This window comes from Oryzias latipes, chromosome 8 (assembly GCF_053564925.1).
Source record: "Oryzias latipes strain Hd-rR chromosome 8, Olatipes_Hd-rR_3.1".
In the NCBI taxonomy this organism is placed as follows: Eukaryota; Metazoa; Chordata; class Actinopteri; order Beloniformes; family Adrianichthyidae; genus Oryzias; species Oryzias latipes.
This window is the reverse complement of record NC_136244.1, coordinates 21,215,827-21,242,362: the sequence shown is the minus strand read 5'-3', so window position 1 is coordinate 21,242,362 and position 26,536 is coordinate 21,215,827. Positions and strand designations below refer to the sequence as shown.

The following is a 26,536-nucleotide window of genomic DNA, read 5'->3' as shown; positions in this document are numbered from 1 at the left end:
TGCGTTTTGATTTTTTTTTTTTTTACAGAAAAGCCGGACAAGAGCTCCACCTTCTGTTTGGTGCTTCTATCGGCACCCAAAATGAAAAAAAGAATAGAATTTCACAGACACGTTCTGGATAAAACACAGGAAACTCCAGATTTTTATTTCTTTTTTGGAACAAAGTTATGTTTTTTTTAAAAATACATAGTTGCTACTGACAGACAAGACCACCCGTTTGCTGTCCCAGCCCCCCTCAGCTGGAAGAATTTAGAAACCCACGTCTGCTTCTTCAACCCTCTTGAGCGTTCATCATCTACAGCACTTTTATTTACAAAATTACACAAAAGCCAAAAAAATCTAGCCCTTCGTTTGAAGAGACTTTTTTTTTTTCCAAAATAATTTAAAACAAAAAAACATTATTGCAGTATTCTACAAGGTTATTGTTACATGATGCAAAAGCACCACTTTGATGTACAGATTTCAGTGCAATTTTTTTTTTCACATGTGCCCTCAAAACAAGGGACATAAAGTTTGCTTTAAGTGTGTCGCATATCAAAACCCTCACATTTCCTTCGGCAACATGCCAGCTCAACACCACTTTTGAACTTTTATATGGTTATAAACGGTGGGTTTCTTTACATTATACATTGATATATGTACACGGTACTGCATTACATATTGTGAGACCGAGAAAAGGACAACAAACCCTAAAAATTAGATTTTTTTTTTGAAAACATCCTGTTGCACAGCATTATTTGTTTCATTCTGGGACGAAACCACTTTATTTTTGCCGTCTCCAAATTTTTTTAATTTATTCTTAGCCATAATGAGTCTCTCTGGCTATCAAAAAGTAAAATAAGCCCCCCAAAAAAACTGGAACATAATGTTATAAAAAGGTCCAGTAGTTTACTTTTTCAATATCTCATCCCATATTGGAGCTGAAGATCTTAAAGTCTGGAAAAACAAAACTGATTTGACAGGTTCAAGATGTTAGTTTCACTACAAAACCCAAGTCTGGCAAAAGGACTAATCTGTGGAGAGTATTCATGTCATAATAATACTTCTGCTTAATGCTCAATATTTTATACTGACGTCATCAGTCAGTCTTCCCACCGGAACCCCCACCTGTACGTTTAACCGAAAACCAAAAGTGAAGATCCTTTGAGCACCCCTCAGGATCCATGGTTAGGGGGGTGCTGGAGGTCCTGCCCTGAAAAAATTGGGTGTAGAAGCGGGTGGAGCTGGAGAGCCGCCGCGGCAGCAGCCTGGGAGGGGCGAGGTGCGAAGAGCGCAGGATAAAGGGCCGCGTGTGGAACATGGTGGAGCGCCAGAGGGGTGTGGTGAAGTGCGGAGGCGGGAATAATGTGGATGGGTTGACCAGAAAGGAAGGCCGTGTGGTGTGTGGGAATCAAACCCGCGTGTCCCAGAGAATGCCCCAAAGAGTGACTGAGCGAATGACCCAGAGGAGACAGGGAGATGGGGGTAAGGTGGTGCTGGGGAATGTGATGAACCTGGGCCAGCTGGGCGTGTGCAGGATGATGGTGGTGTGCGTGCGCCGGGTGGAGGCCCATCGCCGCGGCGGTAGCTGCGTGATGCTGCAGAATGGCGTGTTGGACTGTGGCGATGGATGTGCCGGACGCTACAGACACAGCCGGCTGTTGAATGTGTATCTGCTGGAGCGTTGGTGGAGGGGGGGCGGGCGCCAAATTGGCAGCTGCGGCGGCGGCTGCGGCGGCGGCTGCTGCGGCAGAGGGAAAGGCTTTGACCTGTTTGGCCAAAAGCTGCTGCTGAATGTGCTGCTGTGCCGCCTGCTGCAGCTTGCTGTACTTCTCCATCTCCTCGGGCGTGAACGTGATGGGCTGACTCTCCAAAGGAGCCAGCCCGTCCTCCTCCGCCTCCATCCCATCTTCTTCCAAATTGGGAGGCGGGTAAGCGGGGTAGGCGTGCATTGGGGGCTGCTGTTGCTGCTGCATCTCGGGCATCATGGACTCCATTACGGGGTTCTGGGACGGGTCCTGTCCGGGTTCTAGCTGGTACTGGGGCATCATTATGGAAGAATCCTGCTCATACAACGGCCGGTTTTCTTGGTGGACTTGATCCTCTGGGGTGGGGAGCTGCTGTGTCTCCTCTTGTGTGACTGTAGTCTGTGGCATCTCTTCCACCTTCTGCACGGGTGGAGCTGGAGGTGGTGGTGGGGGAGGAAACTCTCTGATGGGCTCTACCAGGATGACCTCTTTCTCATCCGAGCCTTTTCCCAGTCCATATTTGTCTCCATCATCAGGTCTGGTCAGGGGAATTATAGGTTTCTTCCCCGCCAGCAGTTTGCCGTATAGTGGCAACATGGCTTTGCTTCCCAGGGTTGGGGGTAGTTTTGGACCAAAATAGCCCTGCGGTGGATCCTTGATCTTAATCCCAGATTTTGTTCCTGAGGAAGAATCATCGGAACTTTTCTTGGACTGAACTTTTTCCAGCAGCTGCCGTGCAGTAAGACTGTTTTTCTGCTCCCCTGCATCCCGGGATGGCCCAGACCGCAGTGCCTGCGAGCTGGAGGGGTTCCGGCTGAGGCCTCGTGACGACGATGTCCTCGGAGACTGGGAGCGGTAGATGCAAGAGCGGTTGAAGTCTCTGCGAGCGGTGTCACTGTCCCCCCGGTCTCTGGTGCTTCGCCGGTGAGGGGAGCCTTTGTTTGAACTGGAAGAGCGGCTAGCAGAGCTGCGACTTCGGCTGTAGCTCCGCCTGTAAGACCTCGCACTGGTGCTGCGGCTCCAGCTGCTGGAACTTCGCGAGCTGCTTCGCCGGTGTCGTCTGTGCCTTTTCCGGCGGCTGTAGCTGCGCGATCGTGAGCGGGAGTCTTCCGAGGAGGAGGAGGAGTACTCGCGTCTTCGTGATCGCCTGCGGCTCCCCCTGTGCTCGTACTCAGAGTCTGACGACCGTTTGGAGCGCCTTCGCCTGTGGCCTTCTGTGCTGTAGTCACTGTAGCTGTCCGAGTAGCTGCGGCTGCGGTGGCTGTAGGCGCTGCTTCCTGCAGAGGAACGCTCAGAGCTGCTCGAGTAGGAGCGACTCCGGGATGCTTGACCACGGTGATGGCGTCGACTGCTGCCCCGCCTTTCCCCTCGTCTGGAAGAGCGGCTGCAGGACCTCTTGGATTCTTCGCTGTGGTGTCGTCGCTGTTCCCGTGGGCTTAGCCTGCGGTGCCGTGAGCGCTGGGTATTGGAGCTGCCCTCTTCTTCACTCTCACTGCTGGGGGGTCTACCATGACCGGGGCTCTTGCGAGCAGAGGTGGAGCATGAGGCACTCTGAGAAGCACTGGGGTCGTTCTTGTGTCTCTTTGAGCCACTGTGCTCCTCTGAGGAGTTGCTCTTCTCACAACTTTTTCCCGCTCCTCCGTCCTCCGCTCCAGGCTTGGCAGGCACTTCCTTGGCGGGACGTTTTCTCTTTCCCAGTTCCACTCCTCCAGTTTCTTTCGCTCCTGTTGTTGACTGAATGGAGGAAGCCACAGCTTTATCTTCAGATTTTGCTTTCACGTTCTCTTTTTCATCACCAGCAGTTTCCTCTTGATCTGGATTCTTGTTTTTGCTCTTCTTCCGTTTGTGTTTTTTCTTCTTCTTGGGCTTTTCCTGAGTCACCTCAGTTTCGCCCTCAGCTTCCTCTCCTGGAGCTTTGTCTTTCCCTTTTCGTTTTGAATGCTTTGCAGACTTCTTGTGCTTTTTCTTCTTCTTTTTTTTCTTTGCACTACCACCGGCAGTTGTGGGCTTTTGCTCGCCGCTTTCCGACGGGCCGGGATCTCCTTTTGCCACCGGTTTGTCCGCATCAGCGCTCATCCCAGGGTTAGCCGCTGCGTCAGCTTCAGCTGCTGCGGCACTTCCCTCTTGCCTCTTGTTTCCCGCCTCTTCACCAGACTTTGGGGGCTTGACCGCTTTCCCACCGTGCATCCTTTTGTTTCTCGACAGTTTGAAATCAAAATAGAGCGGGTTACAACTGTAAGACAGGGAGGGTTGAGCTGCGGTGAATTCTAGCAGCTCCGTCGGCCACTGAAGGGTGGTGCTTTCATCTTTACTCAGGACAGGGAAGAAAGGACCGGTGGGGATTTTTGGACCAGTGTTTAAATTCGTTTTATCAGCCGTGACCGCTTCTTCGCCTTTCTGGGTAGAAGCGGTCACGGCTGAAGTTGTTGCAGTTGGAGTTGTGTCTACTGCACACATAGAGGCTTCTTCTTCTGTTTTCACCTTGGGTGATGCAGGAGCTGGTTCCGGCTCAGTAGTTAAAGCGTCATTTCCTTGCTCTTTGTTGTCTTCACGCTCTGCAGTGTTAGACTCCTTCGGGTCTGAACTTTTTTCACAGTTTTTCTCCTCTAGCATCTCTTGACCATCGTCTTCCTCGTCCTCTTTGCTGTGATTCTGATCAGAAGCCTTCATGAACAGCAAAAACTGAAAGTGTGGTTTTACTCTGCAATGGGCAGGAGGTACATAATGGTAGTATTGCGGCTCCTGTCCAGTATATCCTTCCTCTTTTTTCATCATCATCTTCAATTTGTTGAGCGTGGAGGCCAGTGAGCCTCCGTTATCAGGTTGCTGCATATCGTCAACCCCAGTTGCACCATCTCCCTCTCCTCCCTCTCCTCCGGATCCTTCTTTTTGGCTGTCCGTGCTGCACCCTGAGGTTTCTTCTTGTCCCACAGCCTTATCTCCCTCCTGGATCTCCTCTCCCTCTGGAACCTCCTCACAGGGATCAGTGAAAACGGCAGCAGCCGTCTCCAACTTCACTGGGGCTTTCTTGGCAAAAGAGAATGACACGCCCAATTTGGAGGAGCCACTGGGGGTTGGAGACAAGGAGGTGGTTCTCCCCAGAGAAAAACTAATAGCAGGGCCTGGTTTTGGAGAGGACTGACCCGTTTTTTCTAACGGTGCTGCCTCCAGAATAGCATCAGTCAAAACAGGGGTTTCAACTGCCATGTTATCGCCATCTTCTAACTTCTCTCCATCGACGGCCACTGTGGTTGTTTTGAACATTGGTCCACTTCCTGGAGTCCTGCAACACAAAAGCAAACAGGATGCCATTGATTATGAAGAACAGTTGGTTTGCTTGTTGTGTTTTAGCATTTTTTGACAACAGAATTGTCAAAAATGTTTACAGGGATACTAATAAACAAGTGTGTGACTTCTGAATAACCACCAGTTTAAAACTTTTTTTTAATGTAGGCATTGATATGTTGTTCCACAAGGTGTGATTTTTCTGCTACTCACTGAAAAAACAGATATTTGTGGATGCTCAAAGACAATAGGAAGCTGTTTTAATAAATGTCACTTTTTTTAGATACAGTGATTGTGCATCCATTTGTCCAAAAACAATCTTAATAATATTCCCTCTGCTCTTGAGCGTCCAAATCACATGACCTATTTTAAAGGCTGTCCATTTTAAGTGGTTTATTTTTATAGGTAGGGGCTTCAAACTATGTACCAATTGTAGTTTTAGTTGTGTTTTACTTAGGTGTAATTTAAAAAGATTTCTTTCTGCATGTTTCCCGTCACATAACTGACCTGATGCGCATTTGTTTCAGGAAATCACAGAGCTGACGACGCTTGTGAGCCAAAAGTGTGAAATCTCCCTTTATAACATTTAGTTAAAAAGTCACTACACAAACCAATCAATACATTTCACGCTGTTGACTGATTGTGCAACTTTAAAGCATTTGAACAAGGCAGGAGAGGTAGCAGTGAAATGTTTTACAAGTAGAAGAATTGGAGAAATTTGAGTGTTTAGTGAATAGTTAGATGATGTGAGATGAGCAGAGCCACACCAGGACTTCATGGTGAAGAGGGTGGATCAGCTTTGTGGTGTTTCCACAGAGCAGCAAGGCTGGTCACACTCTTGTAACCATTCTCCCAAAAGATGACAAAAACTCCTACAAAGGAAGACAGAAGTGCAAATGCTGCCCCCAGGTGGACAAAATGTGGAAATGTCCGAGCTGTGTGTGTGCAACTGGACAAACGGTTTTTGGCACAATTCATTTGTGTGGGTTCTTATTGTGAATATTATTATTATTGTAAAAAAGAAAACTCCCTTAAGTATCCCTGCATTTTTATGTAAAAGCCGTCAAATTTGTACATAGCTTTGTTGTTCACCCAAATTCTGAACATGTTAGTGCTGTGGTCAGGTGTGTTCAGTTGAATTTTTGTTTTCCAAGAAAGCTATAAATGGTTTGTGTCTTTATTTTGTTTTAAAGCTAGTTTTAGGACACTGGCTGCATTTTACAAGGCACATATTAGATTTGTTGCTTGCAAAATTTCAGCATAGTATTTTATAAAGTTGCCCTAAAACTATGCTGAACTATGTGGAATTTTGGTTACAATCTAGCTTTTTAATATTATTCTTTTTTTGTTGCCTTTATGAATCAAGCAAGATAATGAAAAAATAATTGAAATATGTTTTTTTTAAATACTGTGTATGTTTAGTTTCTGTTTTGGATTTTTTGGTTTATAGGAGTTGCAATTTGTAAGTTATAAATTTTTTTTTGGAAAGTAAAAATGTAAAAACATTTTAAATAGAGGTTTGCTAAACATTCTGTGATTTTCACTGTAAAACCAACAAAAATGTTCTAACTCAGATTTAGTTTTTTTGCTTGATTTTAGCTTCAGTATGGCAAAACAACAAAATAGTTTTTTTTTTTCTTACAATTACATAAGTGAGGTTGAGACTTAAAAAAAATAATAAGATTCCAGTATAGCAAGGTAAATACTTTTGAGGTGTAGACATAATCGCAAAATTAAAAAAATAAAACAACAACAAAATAAAACAAAAACAGCCAACTAGACCCTGAACTCCTAAGGGTTAACACCCCTAGATTATGGTTATGTTTATGATTTGGGGGGTAAAAAGAGCCAAAAACAAAACAAACTGTCTTTGACAGTCACGTGATGAATCTACAAGAATTTTTTGAGCTGTTATTTTTGGTAAACAGACATCTTCAATCCCAAAAAGTATAACTTAGGAAAAAGGAAAATGCGAGTTTGATTCAAAAATGGATCACATCCTAAACAATCTTAGTTAAACCTTCCACAGGGGGCGACATCTTCCAAGTCCTGCTTTCTTCAATAAATATCAAAGCCAGCAGGCAGAGGGCACTCAAGGAGCAAAATCTCACCTGTTCTGCTTGTCCTGTTTTCTCTGCTCAGCCAGCTCATGCAGTCGCCGCAACATCTTTTCTTGCTTCTTTTCATCTTTCCGAGAACGAGACGATACATTACGAGCAAACTCTCTCTGTTTTAGCTCTTTCAGCCTCTGCAAGCATGAAAGCAACAGAGGAGTTAGAATCAGTCCGTCTGTATCAAGTTCCTTCATGTGTCGATATCATAACGGATCTGCATTATTCTGTTCTGGGTACCTGCTTGTGCGCGTGATCATAGGAGTTGATGTGGTTGTCAAATTCCTGGTGTTTGGTGTACTGCTTGTCACAAAGCTCACAGTAGAAGTTTGCTCTCAAATCTTCCAGAGCCTTTGCAATGGCTTTCTCCTTTTCCACTTGGTCCTAATATTGGTGAGGAGCAAAATATGAATACAGACACATTTCTACGAGAACACTGTGACTCCATAAGCTGAGGAGTCGCACTTTGTATTTCTGCCGCAGTTCCTCCGTGTCCTCTTTTTCCACTTCAAGCACTCTCCTCTTCTCTGTGGCATCTTCTGCATAGTCCAACTACAACAACAAACACAGCAACTTCAGCTCTGGAAATAAATAAAACCCTTCATCAGACAACAAAGGCAGCTGACACTACTTTATCTGCCAACCAACAAAAATATCTATTTAGGTATGTTGTAATGATAACCGAATAATTTTTTCATTTTTATATTTTCCTAAATCAAACCACTAAGGTTGGATACGGAGAATCCACTTCAATTCCTAGATCTATTTTCAGTTTTCTGTCATTTTGTGTTTCACTATGTTGGGTGTGGAGAGTCAGGAGGCTGAAGAGTGTATTTTATATACTTTTTTTTAATGGTTTTAGGCATGTAAAGCACTTTGCCTTGAGGAGTGCTTTATAAATAAAATTTGGTTTGATTTGATTACATGCTACTGCCGCCACACACAAATATAAAGTATAGAAATTATGAGGTTGTGACCATAAAAAACAAGGTCAATAAGACAACAAGGATGAAAATAATGTGTTCTATAGGTTTATTTCGCTTAAAGACCCATTCTGATTTTGCAACTGTTTTTTTTTTTTGGTCTGCTCCTGATTCCGAATTATTTGAATACAAAAATTCTCAGAAGGGAAATTGTGAGCTGAATTTTCTTAATTAATGTCTAAGATCATCAGAAAAGTGCCACAAAATGTTAGAACTACAATTTTCATCAGAGAGGGTCTTTGACCCTTTACTTCAGCAACTTACTAGAGCTTTGTTAAACATACAGATGTTCTATGCACACATCTTAATGATTATCCTTCTTTACAGTCGCTGTCATTAAAACCCAACATAAACACAAACAAACCAAATGAGCCTTTTACCTCCATCTCCATCCGTCCCATTCCCATGACATCATATTTAACAATAATGGGTACAGGGTCAGTGCGTCCTGATGGAGAAACAGACAGAAAGAGGAGTAGTTGAGTTTCTTAAACTCTGGTGGAGGAAAAACTCGGAGGCAGCCTGTTTTTTTTTTTAGAGCATAGGGTGCTGGGGTTAGAGAATTTGCCTTTGAGTGCAGAGACCAGAAAGCTACAGTGAATCAAACACCAGCCATTCTCACAGCTTACTTTCGTCACCAACTATGAAACTTAAGACTTTATTTGACATGGCTGCTTCAGCTGCATTTGGGATGACTTACGTCAGAAACAGATTATTTTAAATCAGAGTGGACAAAATGAAGACAAGGCTTTCGGTACTGTTCACCTGTGCATAAAGTAGAAAATTAGGAGCAATAATAAAAAAAGCTTAACGTAAGTTTGTTTTAGTGCGTTTAGTGCTGCAGTTCCACCCACACATCGCCCTCAGTTCCGTCACTGATGCAGGCCTGTAAAACCTGAAAACCAGGTTTATGTAGGATGCAGCAATCGGAGGAAGTGAGTGTTGTTTGTTGTGTGTGGAGAGATAACAACAAGCCTGCCATGTCCTTGATGAGGGAACCAGAGCCCTGTAGTTCTATCAAAGGCTTGTTGCATCATGTCTCTGAACTGTCCGCTTACTGCCCAAACGTTACAAGCCGCTCACTGTCCCCAGGTCAAGATTTCAGAGATTGTTTTCAAGTCTGTTATGCAAGCTGTGAAAAGAGCTAGACCAGAAAGAAATTAACAGGAGAAAAAATAGGTACAAAAAAATAAACACCAGTAAAAACAAATAATATAGAGATAAAAAACATGACTACTTGATTGAAACAGAACTGCTTATTCCACTCATAATCAGCCAAACAAAGCAGAGATAGAGAGAAAAAAAAAAAGACACAAGCACTGAACTACAGCAAAATGACGTCACAGGCCAGGTGTCGCCATGGTGACTGTGCGAAGGATGAGGATACTTACCTGGTATAACATGGATATGAGTAGGTGGGAAAGGAAGGAGGGGGCACACGGACATATAGAAAAGCAAGGGAATCTCAAAAGAAAAAGGCATAAAAAGAATTTGGGCTAGTCTGCTGCTCCTGATGCCAGCCACAAACAGCAACCGATCTTACTGGTAGTGATCATCAATTTAGTTTGGTTTCAGTTTTTTTCCTTCACTCTACCCCCCCTATATTTTAAAATAAGTTCTCATTTTTATTAAATCATTGTATACCATTGGGCATATGGAAACCCCAAAATCTACAATTTTAGGTTCAGTTTTGGCAACCATAATCTTTTTCATCAATTTTGGCTAATATTTACCTTAGAGGAGTAGTTTATATCATAATAATTTAAAATAAGGTAAAGTAATTTCTAAAAAATAAAAAGAGAAAAGGACAGTGGCTATGTCTTTTAAGGTTCATGCTTAAATATTAATCTATTGAAATAAAGAGTGCAGATGCTTCCAGGCAGCTGTTAATAATCATTGATCACTCCAATGCTTTCCTTCATATATTTAGTCATCACAGCCCAATGACGTATTAATTCTGAAATCATAGATGTATGGACATTATAACATGTACTGGCCTGCCTGGGCGTTCAGATCCAATGCAGTGTCTGTCGGCTTCATGCCTAATAACTTGTTTTGATTGTCTATTTATAGATGCTCTTACTTAACCGACAGAGTGAGACGAAAGGGCCGTTTGTGTGATTTTTAAAGATCACAAGACTACTGAGAGTCTACTGATAGACTTGTTGGTTCACGCTCTTTCCCTGACATGAAAAGAGAAGTGAAACCATAAACGGTTTTGCCTGCAAGCCAGCCACTGCAGTGATCTGTCTGAATGGAGTCACAAGCAAGGCCCAGAATTAAAGATTCATAGACATGTACAGTCATCCCAAACTAGCACCAGTCTTTAAACACAGTGACAATACTTCCACATTACCCATTCCAGTGGAAAACAAAGGGACCAGACAAAAACAATGTGCATCTAAATCACAAGGTGTGAATCACAAGGTTAAAAAAAACTGAAAACAAACAAAATGACAATATTCTAATAGTAATAAAGATGCATGGTAATATACAAGCAGCAGAATGAAGACTAATACAGAGATAATTGAAAGCCTATGTAGCATTGGTGCTCTGATGAGAGGAAAACGAAAACAATGGGAAAAATTAAAACAAACAGAAAAAACATTTCAATTGGGGGATAAAATAACATTTACCACTAAGTTTACCATCAGCACAACATGGGCAGGATCAAATCGCTGTAAAAAAGAAACACCAATTGGTTAAGCAGGAAGATTGAGGCACAAAAAGTAGGGAGGGTGGGATTGGGAGTGTGGCTGTGAGGTTTAGGGGTGTTCATTAGCAGAAGAACTTCCAAGTGATACCCCTTAACCCCACCCACCTCATCCCTTCTTTTAGGGCTAGGTGCTTACAGGGATTTCCTCTCACAACTCTCTCCAAACCACTTGTCCCAGTCCCCAGGCCTTCAATGTGGTATCTTCATGTATTCAATGAGCTCCTGGAAGAAAACTAAATCTACAGGCCTATTCCCAGCACACCAGTTGGGTAGAGCCAAAGTATGGCTATTTTGGTAAATGTGATCACTCTGGTGTCATCCCTGGGCACTGGCTCACCCTGCAGAGGTTTGCCAAGGCACTGGCTCCCTAAGTCATGAACAAGAAAGTGGAACCAATAGTAAACACCACTCTCTACTGTATTGGTGTATGTATATGCCATTTCTGAGCAATGGTGGAAAAAAACAGTTTATTAGTGGAAACGGGGACGGCGAGCAATCAACCTCCTGCTGTGTTTACGCCATGGCACAGCCCAACTGGTGTGCTATAAATAGGCCCCAAGTCTTTTCCACTAAAGGATCTTATAACTAGCAAGATAAGACATTTAAAGCTGCCACCGGTTCTGAATATGTACTTATTCATCGCCATCTGCAGTACACCATGCATATTCTGATAGTAACATTTCAGGGGGGTATTACTGAAATATGTCTGCACTGTATAAACTGAATGCTACAACGCATGGTAATCCTTAAATAAATAAATAAATTCAAAAACAACTCAGAAATTCTATTGTTCTGTAAAAGTAACAGCATATTTTAGACACACTTAGAAAATGATGAACCTGTTCCCCTTTTAATCATCTACATTGGATCCTTCCTTAACCGTACCACACAGTGGGAAAGCAGGGCTCTTGTAATGTGATGGTCAAGACTATCAAGTCCTTTTAGTGGAAAAGGAGCATACAGTAACGCAAACAGGATGTAATTTATGTATAAACCCAAAATCCCCGTCATATTCTAGGAAAGAAGAAGAAACTTTTCTTTGACAAATTAATGTTTTTGGTAGTTACTACTAATTAAGGGAATAACAGCAAAGTCTGATACTACATCTGTTTAGACATTATAAAACATGTATGTTTTATAAACATCCAGAATATAAAGCATACATAATCACGGTTAGCCTCAGAAGTTTTTAAAGGGATGACCACCATTTTCCCCCTCTGAACTTTTGGCCTTTCACCTACTGTTCAGCCCAGATAGAAAGTTTCCCCAAGTCTCTCGTTGCCTTTCTACACTAGAGCCGGCAACCTGGGGTGCGTCACACCCAGCAACAAGAGAACACATGACAAACAAAACAATGTACCCAAGGAAAGAGCCAGCAAGGTTTTGAGCAGTGCTTTGAGTTTATTTCAATTAGCTACAAAAGAGCAACTTACAAAAAAATAGAGCAGCAGCAGCAAGACTCAACTACTATTTAAAATGAACTTATCCCACAAATGTGATGGTTTAATGATCCACCTCCAACACTGCTGAAAACCCCTGCTAGGTAAAAGTCTAAGGCAGGCAGTAGTGCACCTCTGTGACAAACATGCTGAATAGGAGGAGCAATGAAACAGGGGGAGGATGGTAGCCTGTAACTGTGGGGAGAGACTTGGTGTGTAGAAGTGTGGAGAGGTTTCCCTGTAAGTTGACTCTGGCCCGGTAAGTAGCAGAGGCACACGCACGCACACCCGTCACAGTTCCACGTAATGTTCACACATACATGTACAAAATTTCACAGGTTTAGAGGTAGAAACAGGCAAACAGGCAGAGGGGGAAACTTGTCTACTTGGCAAGCCATTCAAAGTCTGAGCCGTGGTTACAGCCAGTCAGATTACCCAACATCAGCCACGGAAACTCAAAGAAGAAAAATCTAATACAGATGGCGATGATTATTCTAGGGAATGTGGTGAAATCATGACTTCCTAGATCTACCTTGATTTCAGATGGATCTTTACTCTCAAAGCACTTTACTTTTAAGCACACTGAAATAAAGGTTTAGTGATTATAAAGCAAAGAAGAGGAAGCTGACAGAGGCCATTAGCCTATGATACACTGTAATAGTAGTGTTACACTGAGGTCAACGGCAAAGTGGGAGAAAGAAATGACACCCACACAAGCATACTGTGACATACAGAAAGGAGTCAACAAACCTTACCTAAAAAGGGGCAAAAAAAGACAAAGAAGAATAAGAACAAAGTCAATACAAAAAAAAAGAAAAAAAATTAAAGGTGGGACAATATTTTAAGTAAATCATGTCCTTCCTGGCAAGGGAAGACAGCAAATCAGTTATTCCGCAGTTTGTTTGTTTTTTAAAAGATGGTGTAACAGAGATTGTAGGCTTCAAAAGGCATCCATTAATTACTAAAGAACAATGGGAAACAGTATGCTGAAGTCTCATTGGCCCAAAAAGACAAATACTTACATAACCACAGCAGTGGTGCCATAAAAAACACATAATCGGTCCCTACAATGGGTTTTCTCCCCACACCAAGTATGCATCCCTATTAGACCAATAAATTGCAATTCAATGGTTCAGCTAAATGAAAATAATGCTGTGTTGCTGTCCACACACTTGCAGGCCTGCCCAGAACAAAGCAGCTTACTGTCTATTCCGCTCTCTCACTATAGCCTCGTCAATTATACTTACAAGACAACACAGGGAACCAAATTTGGAGACAAGAATGAGAAAAACCTTCAACTGAAACAACACAAGTCAACTATCTTTTTCAACACTTTTGCAATGTTTGTGGAAGATTTTTATTTAGAATTTTGATGTGAATTTGAAATCACCATTAAATTGTAGTAAAAAAAAAATTGGTCTTCTTGGAAATTCAATAAATAAAACCTAAAACTGAATGTTAATTTTAAAAAACCCACAATTGAAAATACCTTTTCTTATAACTATACCTATTTTTGGCAACCAAGGCTAGGAATTACCACTAGCTCATGATACATGTACAATTTGTAGTACACTGTTCTATTTTCAATAATAATGCAAGCAGCTATTCTGTGATTACAGCACAATCACACCAAAATTGAATGGTATAAAAGCCCCAGTTTGTAGACTCTAGGCTTATACATGGCTAGAACACATTGTGGTTATTCTAGTTTAATAAGTTTTGCCATTATACAGCTGTTACTGTCAACCTTTTTTCCTTTAGAAATTAAATCAGGAAAAGATTTCTTCCCTTTTATCTGTAGTATTTTAAATAAACCACAATGAAGCAATACTAGAAGAGGTGATATTTTAGACCACCTTATTTTAAAAGCTGAAAGATATATGATGCAATATAAACACTTAACCATCTTGTAATAATAATTTGAAAATATTTAAAGTATTTTGAAGGACAAAAATCTCAACTGTTTTCTCAAAGTCATTTATGCTGTAAATATCTGAAGACAAATATTTATCAAGTGTTTAGCTGTACAGTTTCTAAATATTGTGGAGAAAGTAATGACCACTAACCCTAAAATATTTAATTAAAACTAACTGCTAATACTCATCAACCTGGCCCCTAACGCATTTATTGACAATGCTTTAAACTGCCATTTCCAGATAGAATACACAGGTGCTTGGAGCTATAGAAAGAAAAGTGCCAGACGTGAAGAAAATGAAGAAAGAGAGATCAGGGAAGTCAGCAAAGAAAAAAGGAATGGCTCTGTAGAAACATGCCAAGGCTCTGCACCACTGCTTCCAAGCCAATGATCCTTCAAGGCCTGAGCTAAAGGGAACTTAAAGTCAGCTTAAACCAACCCACGTTCTCAGCTACATTTAGAGCTCTGCCTCCACCTTACTAGGCTGTTTCACTGCAAAAAAATGCTGAATAAAGCTCAATAAGTTATAAAAGTAAATACACTGCAAAATAATGTTTCTGGACAACAAAGAAGGATCCCATATTTCATCCAATGTGCTTTTAAGTACATCCTACATAGAAAAATCCATAGCCAAAACATTCATTTAATATTGAGGTTTTCATTTATGGGTTTAAGTCTAATAGAATAGCCACATCTGAGTGAACAGGAGGAGGACAAAAACAGATATTAAGAATTTTTAAACAGCAGTTTTACCCAGCAACATGCAAGAGATGAGGTTGGACAAAGGGTGGGAGAAGACAAGGAAACTCACAACTTTAAAAATTGAAAAGAAAAAAAAAAGGAAAGAAAACTGACAGGAAATAATGGTTTTTTTGCTAACAGTCTACATTAAACATTGGTGTGTTTATCGTGTAGTGCTGAGCATGACCTTACCCTGCATGGTTTTGCCAAGGCCTTGCCCCAACTTCCAGCCATGTTTCTGGAGCAGCCGATGTCCAATGTTATCCTAGCAAAGAGAATAGAAGAAAAAAACCAAAAATATTCCAATAATAAGAAGAGCTATACCCCGTGGGAACGGGTGAAAAAACAAATCAAAATAAAAGCACTCAAATCACTCCATCATTATCAGCACAACCACCACCACCACCATCATCACCACTGCTATTATTGTCATCACCTACAGCATGTAACAGCGTGTTTTTCAATATAAAGGGTGTAAAGCCAGTTAGCAGAGTGAAATAAAAACTTGGAAACTTACATGACGGGTAAGATTTTGCTATAATAGAAAACTATGAAAGGACACAGCCAAAAAAAAAAACTATAAGATGTTCCCCAACATTTGGAGTGTTTTAAAAATACCTTTAAGGGTAAAAAAGGGGGAAAATAGGAATTTGAATTTTATGTTTTGAAAAAAGAAGCATACCAAGTTACATCCACTAAGTGAGAGGAGAACAGGGAAGGGGGACGGTAATATATGTATCGCACACATACATATATAATCTGCTAAAGAGTAAGATCTCAGTACACGAAAAGTGACACAGAACAGGTATGGAAATCTAGCAATAACAAAATTAAGACCAGAAACTCCAAGCTTGCTGTGATTCTAGAACCATGACAAGGGAGCACCACGAAACAAACAAAAAAAGCTGTGACAAGAAAACTGCAAAAAGGAAAAGACAGAAGTGGCACTAATGGGCCTTGAATTACCATTATAAGACCCATGGTGGACAGAAAAGACAGGAGTGATAAGACATGTGGAGGTGCAGATAAAAAGAGAGACGCATAGTGTGTTTGAAGCCTCATCAGGCTGCGTATGTTCTGTATACCCCCAGCATCTTTTGTTTATTGTCATCATCAACCGTCAGGCTCAAACATGTTTTGCACTTTCAATATCAAAACCAAAGTGTGGCATAAACATCTAATTTAATGCTCAAACCATTACCGTATAAAATCTAAAACTGTTGACGTCTTTGTTAAAGTTGTGATTGGTTTGGAGAAGCTTTAGAAGTTCCGTACATTTCTAAAGCTACATACTGCTGGCACTTCCTTGAATTAAAATTTGCATGAGTTAATGTTAGGTGTGCTTATTTTTGTCTTATGTTTTTTGCATATTAAAATATTAACTAAATGAAGAACAACATGATCGAGAATGTGATTAAGGTCAGGCAATATCTGCAACTACACATGACGGACTTTAATCACATCGTTGCTTGTGATGTGTATCAACCAAAGATGCTTTGAGGCATGCAAGAACATATATTGAGGCAAACAGGTATTTTTCAGTCCCAGGTTCTGCAAGTTGTTTCACTTAAAAAGATTAGGTCTTTAATGTTCAGTATAGGTACATTTCAACTTCACAGAATTTGAAAAAAGAATCCAGGAAATTACATTGTATGATTTTTAAATAATTTATTTGTATAATGGCGCAGTAAATAAGAATTTGGTCAATATAAGAAGTTAAACTAGATTGTCCCTGGACTACACAGACTTGCAACTCCCTCCACAGAGTCTCTCTTGGATTAAGGTGCAGAGACTGGCTAGGACACTCCAGAACCTTGAAATGCCTTTTATGGAGCCACACTTTAAATGGCAGGGCAATGTGTTTAGAATAATTGTCCAGCTGGTAGATCTAGAACGTTTCATCCCCAAGGCCATCATTGGTGGAAGGAGGCTTTTGCCCAAAATCTCACCATTTATTGCTTCTACATTCATCTTTCAGATCAGTCGTCCTGTGCCCTTTGCAGAAAGGCAGCTACAAAGCATGATATTTCCACCCCTATCCTGTTAAGTGGGTACGGTGTTCTTGTCCTGCAATTCAACATTCTTCCTCCCACAAACATAACGAGTGGCGTTTATAACAAAACGTTCCTTTTGGGTTTCATCTGACCACATGACTCTCTCACAATCGTCCTCTGGATCATCCAGATGGTCTCTAGTAAACTTAAGGCGGAATTTAACTACTTTAAGCAGGGGGCTCTTTGGAGCACTGCAGGATTTGAATCTATGACAACGTTGTGCGTTCCCAAAAGTAACTTTTGTTACTGTCGTTCAAGCTCTCTAAAGGTTGTTGACCCAGTCCCTTGTGTAGTTCTGAGCTTTTTCCTCACAATTCTTTGAATCATTTGTACCCCACATGTAGTTCCAAGTGGAGGAAGATAGAGATCTTGAATTCCTTCCATTTTCTAACAATTGATCTCTTCTCACCAAGCTGCTTGCTTATTATAGATTGTTCACTGAACAAGACTGGAATGAACCAATCCTGTGCCTGGTGTCCTTAGACAGCTCTTTGGTCTTGGTCACGGTGGAGATGTTTCAGTCAGACTGTTTGTGGGTGTGGACAGGTGTCTTTTCTACAGATAACCAGTTCACACAGGTGCCATTAATACAGGTAACAAGTAGAAGATAGAATTTATTTTTTATTTTCTGTCTTTCATAGTTAAAGTGTATTGATGATGAACATTAAAGACCTCTAATCTTTTTAGGTGGGACAACATACAGAGCTGGTGACTTCCACATACTTTTTGCTCTACTGTGTACAGGAATTGTTAGCACACTAAGGGCCAAAAATGTGCGGTCTGCAGCTTTTTATACCCTAATATGGGCCAGGAAAAAACAATCATCTGGTAATATGCACGACTGTCCCACTACTACATACTACAGTACAATTTCAAGCACAAATATACACTGATAGTTCCTTCCAAGTTGTGTTTTCTGTTGTAAAAGTAACTATTCCAAGCATGTCGAACATTCACTAGTGTTGCATTCTATCAAAAACATACAAACCAAACAAATAATACTTATGATCACAAAGAGACTAACATTAAATTTAAACAGAAAGTGAGGGGACTGGAACAAAACAGGGATAAAATAAAAACAGCATGCAGCTTTTTGTTAAAAGTTTTAACAAAAAGAGTCGTCGGTGTTAATAGCGCACTGTAGGTGGAACATACATAGAGGGTGGGTTGGAGGTGGAGAGCAGGGTCACGAAACTCCAACTGTGTTAGTCTCATGTGAATCAGGCACAGCGAGGAAGGTGATGGCTCAACAGGGCTCAATTAGTTCCTTTTTGACAAGAGGAGGTTGGGAAAACGAGCAGAACAGAGCAGGCTGAGCCATAATGAGGGTTGAGTTTTTGGGTAGTAGAAGTGAGCCGGGCTTGAATGGGTTAGAGCATGTGAAGGGAGTGCTAATCACAACACACAGCATACACTGCATCTCTGCCCTTAAGGTTGCACTGGAAATGTTTTTTCAAGTTTCAACATTTTTTTATAGAGAGCAAACTGCTGCCTGCTCAATATCATGGTAGATTGTGGTTGGTGTGCCTCATTGGTTAATGGTATATTTGATATACTGAATAAGACTGTAGTAGCAGTATTTATGCTCTACAAAATGTAAGTTACAATAATGATTACTATCCACTTTTTTCATACACCGTCTGGAATTTTTTTTTTTGATTAAGTAAGTTTACAACAACACTAAACCTACACATACTTTTTACGATAGAAGAGTAAAAGGAATGTCTGGTCATGCAATTTGCCTCAAACTAGTGTAAAAGTTTTGTAAAATATGAAAAAAAACAATACTCCTGCCATAAGCAGATATTGATCCTTAGCTTTACTGCGGTATGACAAAAAAATCCTTTTAGTAGTACAAATATTGTAGTTTAGTGGGCCCTTGAGTTGCCTACGGTAGAAAATAGATTTCTATCAAACTGGCCGCATATAAAAGTTTGTTTGGCTTCTTCATTTTTAAGTTCAATTTTTTCACACCACGGAAAAATTATAACAAAAAAAATAATTACTAAACCCATAGCACATAGAATATTCTAAAACAAAAATAAGAAAAACAGGTTGGATGAGGCAACAGCTTGCAATTGTGAACAATCAAGAGATTAGGTCAAAATGAGCCGTGTTAGAGGGCAGAGATGAGGTGCAGTCTAGGTGTTGAAAAACAGATGATTGCACCAAAAGAATAAGACAGACGGATGAAAGCAACGACGACGAGTCCAACAGCAGTGCAAGTGGAGTGAAGGCATTTCCATACGAACCTGGCTTTAAAATACTGGGCTGTCAAAAAAACAGTCACACGTAACACAACGTAAGAAACCAGCCAAACGCTTTCAACTGCAATTCTGCTAGCTTCTCTAGCTCTTACAAATACATATCTCTCTGCCTTTAAATGAACATAATACTACATACAAACAGAAAAGGTAGGCATTTCAATTAATCCACCAACGGACTGTTAATACAGAAGAAAGAAAATAAATATAACTGTTATAAAAACAAAAGTGACCTTTTAAAGGGATATGCAATGTGCTGTCCATCTGCACATTGCATGGCAAAAAATGTAGACAAAGGGGAGTGATATGCAGGGGACCCCATCTAGAGACCTCAGAACTTTAAGCTTTAATGTAAGTTATTGAGCCATTTTTATTGGTTGTTGTTTATAGCTGTTCAAAACTGTAAACAAAAAAATAGCCAGGGCAATGCTAACACTTGTTAGAGTAAATTAAGAAGTCTTTCTGTCACTTTCCTTGACCGATTCCACAGTCAGTATTCCGTAAAAAGAGACAGACACCACAGGGAGCTGCCACACACACCATGTGCAGAAAAATTCACATTAGATTATTTCTCAAATCTTTAATGTTTTTATTATTTAACTGATGTAAAACATTGAAGAAATCCAGTTTATTTAAAACAAATAATTAAAGAATCACACTTACCCAAATATTTTAATTACCAAATTCAAATGCTGTAAATTTAGCTAAATTATGTGAAGTAGTTTAGCTGAATGTTTAGGATTGTATATTTGTATTAGGCCTGCACAATATACCGCAAATTTATCGTTATCGCAAGATCAAGCTGTGCAATATGCATATCGCAAAACACAGCAAAAATTGCAATAAATGGTTACCTTAGATGTGCTAAAACAATCTTATGGCAGCTTAAATTATTTAACGAATCAAATAAATCCCTTTATGCATTTGACCAATCGGATAGACTCTTTAGCCCTTTTATGTTAGATGTTCCATCCTATGTCAACGAGGGTCATTTGGAGTACAATTCTTAAACTGTTGCAATAAAATGGGAATGATGTTTTTGGTTGTTTCCCTATTTGTTTATATACCGCAAATTATATCGTTATCGCAATATTAATCCCTCATATCGCATATCGCAAGTTTTCTTCATATTGTGCAGCCCTAATTTGTATTATATTTCTTAAACCAATGTACATACAATTCCCTTTGAAGCTAGATGTGGACCTCAAGGACTCTTTACCAACTAAATTATGTGCTCAATATAATAATTGCACTGTTATTCAAATATAATAAAAAAAACAGGTCAGGGAGTTAAAAGATTTATTGTTTGACGTTTAACTTCAGATTATAAGGCGATAGAAATCTAGCAAGACAAAGTGACACATGCAGTTATGTCCAGTAACTGCTGATTTATTTTGTAGTTTAATAATTTAGGCTACAAACTGCTGTATTAGGAATGGTATTAGGAACACACAAGTTTATCATGTAGCCCAATTTTATGTATGCGTTTCTTCTGTGGCTCTGAGGCCGCCCACTGCATATTGCTATGGAGAGGAGGGGGGGTAAAGGGAAGATGGAGAATGGTGGGATTAAGAGACGGGGGGGGGGGGGGGGGGTCTTGAGGGGACAAGAAAGATGAGGGGAATGACTTTGAGGGAAATAAAACTGTTGTAGTGATTAAGACGAGTATTCAGAGATAACTGCACTGAATGCTAACAGGTTAATTAATACATGCAATGCAAAAACAGTGTTAGAAAAAAAAAATATCAAAAGACCAGAGAGAGGGAGACAAGGAGAGAAAAGAGATCCCAAAAGTACCACAGACCTCTAGCTGCCTATGAACCACACACAATAAATGGCAAGTGAGGGGCTCTGAGAAACTGGGCCTGAGCATTCACTAAAGGCAGTAAGATTAGTGGAAAACTACAGTTACAAGTTTACATTTGAAATTTGCCCCGTAGGAGGGAAATATTGTTCAATTGACAAAATTAAGATTATATTAATAGAATGTTTCCAATAGCATTTTAGATGTAATATGAATGATTAATGACACCAACTGAATTTCTTTTCATCCTCCAATGATTCAGAGAACACGTCGTCACATGTTTTCATTTTGTGTATGAACCAGATATTTATTCAATAAGAATTACATCTAAAAACTATATACAGCTTGTTGTGCAAACATGGAGCTTTTTAAATATGATACATTACCTTGAATGAGTTTGTAATACTGGAGAGTAGTTTTGCCCCAGCAATTTGTCTATATATGGGTAAAGAGCTATGTGATGCTGCAGCGCAGCCCTCAACCCCCTCCACAAATAATAGCGCAGGAGCAAAAGAGCCACTCAAGCCAGATGAGCAGGCCACCTCTTTTCTTGACTCCATTCCCACAACCCACACAAATTGAGGGCATGCTTTGAGGTGCAGCCAATACAAACTAAACTGTTAAAGGATGTTTACATTTCAATCACTAACACGGCTACAGGATTCGTGAGGAAAATAACAAAATAAATAGTAAAAACCAACTAAAAACTATGTGATAATTTTTTAAATTTTTATTTTTAGTCTCTTCAGAAGAGACGTAGCATTTGAGAGCCAAAAATCTGATGATTAAATGAACATTTAGCATCTCGCTGGCTGACAGCACTGGTTCACAAAGCATATTCAAGTGGCTGTGAGAAGTTTTGAAATTGGGTTGAGGACAGAAGAGTTTGGGCCTGCTCACCACAATGCTTCAGAGACAAAAGGGGGATAAACAGAGAGAAAGAGAGACAGGGAGAAGATGGCTGCCTGCACTATTATCGATATGCCTCTTCAGCGAAAAATGCAGTCCCAGTTGCACAAGCACCATGCCAGCACAGAATGACAGAGGGTACTGTACACCGAATCACTGTGTAGTAGGTAGGGAGCAAGAAATGGAGGTAGAGGGACAGAACAGATGGAAAGTGTGACAGTAGTAAAGCAGAAAAAAGTGGTGAAGTAGAGAGAGATAGAGAGAAAAAAGAGAAGCGTTACAAGAACCCTAAAGATAGGAGTAAGGAAGCAGAGCGTGCAAATACAAACCGGGTAATTGCTGCTTAGCTAATAGGGCCAATTCGCTGCAGGAGAGAAATGTCGAACACCCCAAGTTGTGTACAATAAGATATCTGTCCTATAGATAAAAACACTTAACACTAACACAAAAAATGCTCAAGCTACATATTTTAGATACACACTCATTCAAACACAAAAGACACACACCCTTTAATGTGGACTCTCTTGTTTTCCTGAACCTATATGAGTACTTTATTTTGAAAAAGAAAATCCTCTGACATCACTATAGCGCAAACATTGTTTTACTTTATTTTGGCTCTTTTACTGTCAATTAACATTTTACATTAAGTTTTTATTTAAGTGTATTTTATTGGACCCTATCTAAGAAATAATCTCATGACGTACATTACAAAGTTACGCTTTTTTAAATAACCGAAAACATTGAAAAGTGATTTATAGTAACTTTTATCAACAATAACAGCGCTTTGTCCACTCCTTTCTAATAGGATCACTCGTTCTAGTAGACCTAAAACCTAGCAATGACAGTGAGACTGTTACTTCTAATCTAATCTAAAACTTTACATTTTACATAAAACAAATCATCTTCAATTTACATCATTTTATATATCACACCATAAATGGAACAGGAACAGGACACAGGGGTTAAGAGGGACTTAAAAAAATATCAATGGAAATAAAATAAACAAAGGACTCTACAGATTAGGTGGCATTTGTGTAAGAAAACACTGGATGCTTCTACACAGACAGTAATGGATTAAAAAGGTGTGGTACTTGTTTTTTTCCTTGACCAATCATATCCACTCTCACAGCAGGTCCAACTTTGCGGGATAACAAGTAGAAACTTACCGATTCAATTGGTTTGTCCAGGGACGCCTGCTCCAGCTCCAACTGACCCTCCTCATACTGGTCAAAGTGATTTCCGCCCTGTGGAGAAGAAATTCGTTTAAAGATACATTTTTTAAACCAAAGAGTAAAATACAAGACAAAGATTATTGGGATTTAGTTGAACTACCATTGCATTTAATAGAATGACATGAATTTAGTCTTTAAAAAAAGTTCTAATGATAAAATGCAACAAATAAATTTAAATTCTTGCTATAAATATTCCTAATATAATATACTAAATTACCACAAATTAAAGCAAATTTACTGCTACACATTAGTCACAGTTAAAGTACTTTGGAACTTTTGCACATTTTACTCCTTGAGCATGAGCTGAATTAAATCCATCATATTTGGTACTTTTAATGTTGCACAATATAATGTTGGCTTTATTGTGAGCCTTCGTAGTATCTTTTTCTCAGTAATACTCAGGTATAAATAAAACAAGAAAGGCTACACAGAAATACATACCACCTTCATTCCATCATGAGGGGAAATGGCAAAGCTATTCTAGTATAGCGAAATGATGCTCTGCCAATAAAACTCATTTTACATTAAACTAAACTGCATTTTCATCAGTACAACCAGGGATTGTGTGTAAAAGTTTTGGTTTTTAACAAAGCATTAATTTATTGCCAATCAATAGCTCTTGGTCTTCTACTTCATGTCTTCCTCTATCAGCCTTTTCTGTTCAGAACCCTTAATGCTCTCAGTAATGCTTTGCTCTCACCACAATGACTTTATTTTTATGCAGCTGGTTTCTTCATCAGCCTGAATCCAATACTACTATATGACAGCAATCTCCACTCTTAGAAAAACTGTAAAAGCAAATAATTGTTTGTGGCAAGTCAATTGAGGGATCTGCATCCACCCCTTCTCAGAAGAAAGACCGTCCCTGCTGTTCCAATAACTGTCAAGATTGATGAGAGAACTTACAAATCCCTTCAAAGTAATTGTTCTTTTTAACTGGCAACCTAAATCAAATAAGAAAGAGTAAGCCTATGGGCTGGTTGTGCGGTAAATATTAAGCATACTAGCTACAGGAATTTCTTAGGCCATGTTGCTTGGCAGCTGGCTTTATTCCATGGAGTCAGGGAGAAACTTCTGAATACAGAGCAAATGAATGCCTTCACAGCAGATCTCACACAGAGCTTCACTGTGCTGTGTCCGGCCTACCCTAGACAGAATCATTCAGAACACGCAGCAAAGCCCTTCACACTGACAACACAGTTAAAAACAGAGTTTAGCAGTGAGTGCAGTGCACTAAACTAAAAAAACAGAGAGGAAAAAACACAACAATATAACATTTTTACATAGTTTATGGTTGTAAAGAATTCTATTGCATGTGAATATACTGCTAAAATTTTTGCACCCTCAAAATCTTGTTAGAAATGAAACTGACTGTAAAGGAAGATAAAATAAGTCTAACATGTTTTCCTCTTGTGGTCATTTTAGCCACAAGACAAATTTGACCAATCAAAACTTGAAGATAAAGACTAACAAAAAAGATTTTATCTTTTGCTTGGTACTCTGAGAGCTGATAATCACTTGACACTACATTGTGTCAAGTAAAGGTCCTCAGAATTTATACACTTTTCCTAGATCAAATACAAATTACTTTTGCTGCAAACAATCATATCTCTGGCTAGATTAATAAATGAAGTTCAACTCTCATCTTTTCTTTTTTAAATTATATCCTTTTTAGGCTCCCAACCCCCTCAAAAAAAAAAATCCCCACCATTAATCTTGAAAATCCCCAAACAAAACTTGGTTTAAAATTTAAATATTTTTGAGAAACGTGTTATCTCTGCGACATTTGTGTGCTTTTTATCATATAAAATGGTCAGATGAAAGATACTAAATACAAACAATTCCCCAGAACTGACTAATACTTAGATTACAGCATACCGCTCTTTAAAATTGTTTTTAAAATTGCACGAATGCCTATATGAAAAGGAACGAAATTTAGCTGTGCAGTAAATTACCCCAGAATTTTGAATGACCCATTTTTCTATGTAATGACTGTAACTCCGAGTGTCAAGAAAATTCTAATGGAAACATTTATGCGGGGTAAATGATATGCTAAAATGTACTTGTTATACTGTAAAAATCTCCTATTCTTAAAACCAGTCAGTCTGGTTTACAGTATTGATACAAAGTCGGTATGGAGTATTATAACGCAATATCAAAAGCTGTTTTAAAAGCAACCATGTACACTAAAATAAAGATTCAAAGGAAGAAGATCCAGTATGAGAATATTATACTAACAATTACAGACATTAAATGTTCTATTTTAGCCAAGCATTGTTGTGCTGCTGACTCCTGGGTGTGGTCACAGATAAGCTGCCGAAACTCCTGAAACCTACAACTCAGCCTTTCTTGTTTTTCGTTTAAAACATGCTGACAAAATGTCTTTTTAAGAAAAGAAGAACAGATGCAGCTTAAAGAATCAGGAGAGACTTCAAGCTTAAGCGGAAAAGAGACTATTCACAGCTGGACCAATATTGAAGAGAAAAACAAGTTTCAAACAAAAACAAAACAGTGGCCAAACTACATATTACAGGGTCTTTAATATAAGACAAAACCGATTACGTTACTCTAAAATTATTAATAAGAATCAAACTACAATAGACAAATTGGAACATCAGACAATCAATCACATTACCATAAACAAATAATGCTCAAAATCTGTTGTTTTATGTTGAAAACCTACACTCCGCGTGATTTAATGTACAACGAATTACAAAGTAAACCGCGCGTGCAATAAACTACTAAAGTGGCAGTTTATATACGAGTCCAAAAATATGGCAATCAATGGCCATTGGTGTTGCAACTGTCCAGACCAGTGTGCGTACAGGCTAACTGTGTCTGTGCTAGCTAACAAAATACGGCTAGCTTATGTCGATAAACAACCACAATTTCCAAGGTCAGAAACGCCACAGTGGACTTCCAATACCTCGACAATAATTTAATAGGTACAGTTGTAAAATTAGGCAACGCGTTTGCTCACTCAAATGAAATTTTTATCACGTAATTTAGAAACATTAGGGGGAAGTTATTATCGAAAGAGCCGCAGTGCACAAGGATTAGCTATGCTAGCATGTGTTGCTAATGTGCTACATTCAGACCGAAATACACGTACGTGTTTACAAATAACGCAAATTTTCAGACGTTATACTCCTGAATCGGTGGAGTGATATTTCTTGAAGGTCGTTTGACACAAATTACCTGAAAATCACGCTCTTCGTTAAACCTAGAAAACCTGTCGGCCATTTTCTGAGCGCAGCAGCAGCAGCACCAGCTTGGGCTCCTCGCTCAGACTGTGTCCGATGAGCGCGTGAGACGCTGAGGATGCTCGCCTCGTGAACGACTCCCACTGTGGAGCG

The 26,536-nt window shown here is 39.8% G+C and overlaps 1 protein-coding gene across 8 annotated transcripts; it reads right to left on the bottom strand.

The window, feature by feature from the left end:
• Positions 1 to 112: 112 nt before the first annotated feature.
• gpatch8 (G patch domain containing 8) lies at positions 113 to 26,536 on the bottom strand. Of its 8 annotated transcripts, XM_020705179.3 has the most exons (11): positions 26,379 to 26,465; positions 23,115 to 23,192; positions 22,278 to 22,312; positions 19,224 to 19,242; positions 15,110 to 15,182; positions 10,743 to 10,784; positions 8,487 to 8,554; positions 7,589 to 7,675; positions 7,364 to 7,507; positions 7,124 to 7,260; positions 113 to 5,010 (listed from the first exon to the last, which is right to left on the bottom strand). In XM_020705179.3, exons 7-11 carry the CDS (start codon positions 8,511 to 8,513, stop codon positions 1,155 to 1,157), a joined length of 4,251 nt encoding a protein of 1,416 aa, XP_020560838.1. In that variant the 5' UTR covers positions 8,514 to 8,554; positions 10,743 to 10,784; positions 15,110 to 15,182; positions 19,224 to 19,242; positions 22,278 to 22,312; positions 23,115 to 23,192; positions 26,379 to 26,465; the 3' UTR covers positions 113 to 1,154. The 8 variants fall into 8 exon arrangements, with proteins under 8 accessions (XP_020560838.1, XP_020560835.1, XP_020560834.1 ...); XM_020705176.3 differs by lacking the exon at positions 10,743 to 10,784 and having other exon boundaries at positions 26,379 to 26,474; XM_020705175.3 differs by lacking the exon at positions 10,743 to 10,784 and having other exon boundaries at positions 15,110 to 19,242; positions 26,379 to 26,489.